This window comes from Alligator sinensis, unplaced genomic scaffold (assembly GCF_000455745.1).
Source record: "Alligator sinensis unplaced genomic scaffold, ASM45574v1 scaffold737_1, whole genome shotgun sequence".
NCBI classification, from domain to species: domain Eukaryota; kingdom Metazoa; phylum Chordata; order Crocodylia; family Alligatoridae; genus Alligator; species Alligator sinensis.
The window spans coordinates 3,522,492-3,529,079 of NW_005841930.1; the positions used below are offsets into that span (position 1 = coordinate 3,522,492).

Genomic DNA, 6,588 nt, shown 5'->3' on the forward strand with positions numbered 1-6,588 from the left:
GACCCTTTCACATAGTCTTGTGACTCACTTTTGGGTCATGACCCACGGATTGACAAACGCTGAACTAGGAGGATAGATCACTCTGGAGAGATCCAGTCCAGTGGTCTCCCTATATAGCATCTACTTCTGCTGCTGTGGGAGAGGGGATACTGGGCTAGATGGACCATTAGTCTGACCCACCGCTTTTGTTTTTAACCACCTCCCAAGTCATTGATTGGTCACGAACTGTTTCCTCCACCTTGCTGTTCTCTGCCAGATCTTCATTCCTGCAGGATTGCAGGGCAGAGCCCCACACCCTGATCTTCATCCTGACACAGCTAGTTGACAGCAGGGGTGACCAACCCTGGCTCTCTAGGTGTTCATCATCAAGTTGGTTGTTCTTCTTTCTTTTTTTTTTGTTTTCTGGTAGTATCCACTGCCAAACCTGCTTTGGGACTCTTCTGTCCCAGCCCCATAACCAAGCTATCTCATTCTCCTGTGGGATATCAGTCTGGACATCAAGTCTGTACCAGCTTTCTCCACATCTATATTTGAGATATAGCTGTCCCAGTGTGCTTTATGAGATCTATCATAGGCATCCAGGATGAAACAAGTGACATGGGCAGCCTCTGTGTGCGCGACACAGCAGACTGGGGAGGGGACAGACAGCACAGTGGCACAGCAGGCAGGGGCAGGTGATTGGAGCGGCACTTGGGGAGCATTCAGGGCTTATTTGAGTGCTCAGGGCTTATTTGCCTGCTGCAAAGGTTCACACCCACTGATTTACATGATGGAGCTGTTGCTCCTATAGCTGTGCAACAGAGCTGTTTCAGCAAAGTCTCCCCTCAACACCTCCTTGTATGATATTAAGCCACCAGAGACCCTCTTCTGTCGCAAAAGCTGCATCCTGAGCAGGGGTTTTGCCAGCCCCACTGTATCAGCTAAAGGGTCTGATATTTTCATATCCCTAGCAAATATAACTTTTCTGGACAAACTTTGCAGCATAGACTAGACTTTTTCTAAATCTTAACCGTGTAAGACTTGCTCGTCTTACGCACTGTGATTTGTCCCAATGATACTGATGTGTGTAAAGGTGAGGTCCCTGAAGTCTTTGCAGGATCAGAGCCCAATTATGGAGGTGAAGGAAAGTAGCAAGGAGACTGACAAAGGTAGTTAGCTATGGTAGTCTGAAGTCAGGTGGGAGGCAGGACAGGGTGGAACCTTGTAGACTAACTTGTTCAGAAGTGCTTAAGCTTTTGTAAGCAACTGCCTATTTTACCAACTAGTCCATTTGTAGCATCTGACCAAGTAGGCATTTACCTACAGAACCTTAGGCATTTTTGAATAAGTTAGTTGATTAGCAGGGATCCTGGTTTTCTTTGATTAAAACTAAATAAATCCCCACTTTTTGGATTAAAAGAAGCAACTTAAAATCTACATTTTTCCTTGATTAAAATGAAACTCCATTATATACGTGTGTGTGCATGTGCGCGTGTGTGTGTTAGTGGTGTTTCGTTTTAAACATGGAAAAATGTGGACTTTGGGTTACTTTTTGTAATCCAAAAATTGGGGATTTTTTTTTTTAATCAGAGAAAACTAGGTTCCCTGTTGATTAGATGTCACCCTGCCCTGCCTTCTGCAATGAGACTGAAGAAAGATTAAGGGGAGGAGATAAATAGACAATTGGATACTATTTAAGGATAAAATTGAAAGAGCTGCAGTCAGATTGGGAGTAGGGAGGCGGGGAGAAGGAAGATGCATTTAGTATTTGCAGGTAGGGAAGATTCTGATAATCTCTTATTTCTCTGAAGTAATTTCTCTCCAGTTACCACTAAATTCATTATTTCTTCAACAGTTGTTTTTGTGTCAGTCAATAACTGTTGCTTACCTGCTGCTTTTTCCTTTTCCTCAACTGCCTGCCATGATCGATTTTTATTCAGTTTGCTATCTACTTATTCATCTTCTATATGTAGAAACAACTATGTCTGGTATTACATAAATAAGTTGGGTTTTTTTTCTTACAGACTATTTATGGCTTCACAAAAGAAAAAACAAGTCAACCCTTTTGCAGATATATTCAATGAAGACGAAACTGAAAAAGCCTTTCTATTGTCCAAACCAACCTGCTTAATTATCCTTGGAAAGCCAGTAAGACATCCCATTTGAATATGAATATATTTCACTGAAAGTAATTTTGTCTCAAATAGGCTTTATAAAGGTTTTATTTTTTTCTTTAAAAAATTGGCTTAGAAATACTGTCAAAGCTACTGGTGGGCTTGGAATACATTCTTTTCATATCCAAAACTGTTGTGGAGGTCAGTGAGAAACTTGAGAAGGAACAGTCATGGGCCTAAATCTTGTAAGGTTTCTGCTCCAATTAATATCAACAAAAGTTGAAGGCACTGTCAGATTTTCAGCATTAAGTGCTGGCTCTGTCAATGGGAGACAGATCATTTGGAAAACTGCTTTAGTAAAATAAACTTTAGGAAACTGTTTCTCCTGTTGAATGAGTGTTCTGCTATCTTACTGGGATGGTAATTGTGTATGGTCCTTGGTAGGATCATACTTTTGGTTTGAATGACCAGTGAATTAAGTTAGCGGTGTTAATACTTAGAGTAAGGCACTGGCAGATGTTACATTTATTGTGCAATTAACATATTAATGACATGATAAATTGTAACATGTCACAAGTTCAGGGAATTTATGGTGGGATTAACTGGCAAACCAGTTGCATCTGTGTGGCTGGTTTCTATCCAGCATCAAATTGAATGTATGGCATTTGTCCCAGACCCAGGGCTGCCCTCTGCCTCATGCTGACAGTCACTGATTTTCAGCATCAGGCAGGGAACGGGACACAGCTGCCCATATCTGTTGCCAGGGTTCTGGCAGGGGCAGCCTTGGGGTCTGGGTAGAGGGAAGCGTTGGGTCCGAAAGTGGTACTGGAGCTGTGCCTGACGAATCCACAGAGGCAGCCCTGGGTCCCAGGACCTGGCAGCTGCTGCCTGACAGAGCCTGCAGAGGCAGGTCCAGTTCCCAGGTCTGGGCATCTTGGTGTCCTATGCCCTGCAACACTGAGATTTACATGCCCCTGAGTATGGGACTTCTCCTGCTCAGGGACATTTAAAGCTCTATACAACAGCCAATGTAGGGCTGCAGTGCAGGGTTTTATATGTCCCTGCATGGGTGCAGCCTATAAACTCCCCACACTCAGGATATTTAAAGTCCTTTTATGGCATGGACAGCTGAGGATTGGGGAATTCCCAATCTCCAGCTGCAGGACCCAGCAGTTTCATAGTTTCATAGGGTCGGAAGGGACCTGAGGAGATAATCTAGTCCGACCCCCTGCTGTGGCAGGAAAGAGTACTGGGGTCAAATGACCCCGGCCAGATGTTCGTCTAAAGACCCCCAGGGTAGGAGCCAGCAACACTTCTCTTGGAAGTTGGTTCCAGGTCCTAGCTGCTCTGATAGTGAAATAGCGCCTCCTGATGTCTAGCCTGAAACTACCCTCCGCTAGCTTGAGTCCATTGTTTCTTGTAACTCCCAGGAGTGCTCGGGGGAACAGGGACTCTCCCAATGCCTGCTGGTCCCCCTTGACTAGTTTGTAGGCTGCCACTAGATCCCCTCTCAGCCTTCTCTTTTGGAGGCTGAACAGGTTCAGGTCCCTCAGCCTCTCCTCACAGGGCCTGCCCTGCTGACCCCTGATCGTGCAGGTGGCCCTCCTTTGGACCCTCTCCATGTTGGGCACATCCCTCCTGAAGTGCGGCGCCCAGAACTGGACGCAATATTCCAGCTGCGGCCTGACCAGTGCCGCATGGAGGGGGATGGTTGGCCTTCCTGACCGCGTCCCCACTTTGGTCGGCCCATGTTCATTGTGGCATCAATGATGACTCCAAGATCCTTTTCTGTCTCGACACTGGCGAGAAGGGAGTTCCCCAGCCTGTATGTGTGCTGCTGGTTCTTCCTCCCCAGGGACATTACCCTGTACTTATCAGTGTTGAACCCCATCCTGTTCTCATCAGCCCACCCCTGTAACCTGTCTAGACCTGCTTGCAGCCTGTTCCTTCCTACTAGCGTACCCACTTCACCCCACATCATGCGATTGGGATCTAAGAAATTTTTATTCTCATATTAATATATCTGCCAGAAGCCTACGGGGCACATGTTATTACAGGTTTTCCTCTGTTTTTTTTACAGTGCCAATGTATAATATTCAGGTTTCCCTCGCTTTATGCTGTACATGCATTCCTGGAAAATGGTGCCTAACTTGAGTTCGCATAAAGGGAACTGTAACAAGAGGGCGGTCAGGGTCACCATGCCGTCTCCTGCCACCTCCTTTACCGTGTCACATTGCTGGCTGGCACCCTCTAATTCTCGCCCGCCATAACTTTGATCTTCTGTATCTATATATTATAGGGAGGCTGCCTTTCGTCCCCTGTTCCACGGTTATCCATTTATCTCCAGTTCCTCTGCACTCTAGCCTTATGGCTATGCGTGGCTCCAACCACCCCCATATCACGCCCCAAGCCTCACAGATGTAACAGACGTTGTTCTGTCTCTCTCCGTCTCCATTCCCTCTCTGACCCTTGGGCGCTCGGCAGCCCTGTCTCTCTCTCGGTGCCCTCTCTCCAGGGCCTTCTCAGTAATGCCGCCCCCTCTCTCCGGGGCCTTCTCAGTAATGCCGCCCCCTCTCTCCGGGGCTCACCACAATGCTGCACCCTTCTCCGGGGCTTCTCAGCTGCCCCTCTCTGGGGCTGGGGTCTGTGCACCCTGAATGCTGCACCCTCACTGGCACTGTGAGTCTCCTTTGAGGCCTCCTCCAACCCCTAATAGCCTCACCCAAACCACAGGTGTAACAAGTAGCAACACCAACACAAGCCTCTTGGCTATAACGTAAACAGAAGCCGCCCAGCCATAACAACAGTCAATCCTACCAAGGATCCTTTCTCTCTCTGCAGTATCAGATGCAGCTCTTTCCTCAGACCTCTCCTTTATAACGTGGCTGAGAGCTCCCTCCTCCTTGGCTGCTGGTAGGGAACTGCCTCTGGCCTCCTGCCTGTGCTTTATATAGGAGCCAGGCCCTGCCCCTTCTCATCAGCTGGCTAGGCAGGTGTGGGTCATTATTTCCCACAAGGTTCCTCAGCAACTGGCACCTGAGGGGTTATCCCGGCTCTTCCAGTAGCAGGCACCTTAGTGCCCTGCTACAGGAACCCACTTTAAAATGTAACAAATAGGGATAAATTCCAAGGGATACATTCCAAGACCTTGACTGTACTGACCCATTTCTACCACTTTTACAAGATAATTTTGGTACTCACCAAGAGCAGAGAGGGGTAGGAGATAAGCTAGCAGGACGCTTAGAAGCCACAGTGGGGATGGCAACTACACAAACACACGTTGCAGACAACAAGCAGGGAGCACAAATCCACACAGGTGACTATATTTTGGTGCTTATCACTCCCACAATGCACTGCACAAATCAGCTAACTGCGGGCTTCCAGCACACTGATCGCATAAGAGTGAATTTACCTTGCATATAACAAATTTTGGGCATAAAAGGGTCATTGCATAAGAGCAAATTCACATATACAGAACCTGCATGAAGCAAGGGAAACCTCTAATTGAGATTACAGAGATGTGGTGGGATAGTTCACATGACTGAAGTGCAGTCATGGATAAGTATAGCTTGTTTGGAAAGCATAGGAAGGGTACAAAAAGGCAGAGGTATTGCCCTACATATAAAGGCAGAGCCAACCCAAGCAGGATGCGGGGCCCAGGGCAAATCAGCTCATGCAGGGCCCCACTTCCACCTTGATCCTCTTGCCCTGGGTGTGAAGAAGCTGCCACTGCTGCCTGCCGGTGGGGGCGAGGTAGCAAGTGATCGGATGCGAAGCCGGCGGCGGCGATGCAGAGTCACCACAGCCACTCTGCCCAGCTCTGTAGCGGGGTCCCAAAGCAAAGGGCCCAGGGCAGTCACCCCAATTCCCCCCCCACAAGGTTGGCCTTGCATAGAGGTGAGGTATATGTGTTCTGAAATGCAGTATGAAGTAGGAGGCAAGCCTGTTGAAAGCTTCCAGGTACATGTCAGAAGAGAGAGCTAAAAGGGGGATGCGATGGTAAGCATCTCTTACAGGCTTCTACACCAAGAGGAGGAGGTGGATGAGGCTTTCTATTCATAGTTTGATAGATTTTTAGGCTCTGGAAGGGACTTTACAGATCATCTGGTCCAGCCCCCTGCACTTGGGCAGGAAAGACCACTGGGGTCAGATGACCCAGCAAGATGGGGTTCAAGATGTTTTTTGAAGATCACCAGGGTGGGTGACTGTACCACCTCTGGGGGTAGTCTGTTCCAAACCCTCAGTACTTGACTTGTAAAGAAGTTTTTTTCTTATGTCTAGTCTGAAGTGCTCTTCAAACAGCTTGTGCCCATTATTTCTAGTCCTCCCCTGGAGGGCCTTGGTGAATAGTTTTAAAGAAGTGATGGAAGCTTCCAGATCACAGGATCTGGTTTTCATATGGCACTTCAATTATGGAGCTCACAACAGTTCACAAGCAGCCCTGGAGTGCGCTGGGGATAACTTTTTGATACAGATGGTAGAGAAGGCAACTATA

At 47.5% G+C, this 6,588-nt stretch overlaps 1 protein-coding gene across 1 annotated transcript in view; it reads left to right on the plus strand.

Annotated features, from left to right (window-relative positions):
- The first annotated feature begins 2,010 nt into the window (after nucleotides 1–2,010).
- The window catches only part of AK9 (adenylate kinase 9), a 191,359-nt gene continuing 186,781 nt past the window's right edge, over nucleotides 2,011–6,588 (plus strand). Inside the window, exon 1 of the mRNA XM_025198858.1 lies at nucleotides 2,011–2,127. Coding sequence (XP_025054643.1) covers nucleotides 2,011–2,127 — 117 coding nt within the window. The remainder of the gene's footprint in view (nucleotides 2,128–6,588) is intronic.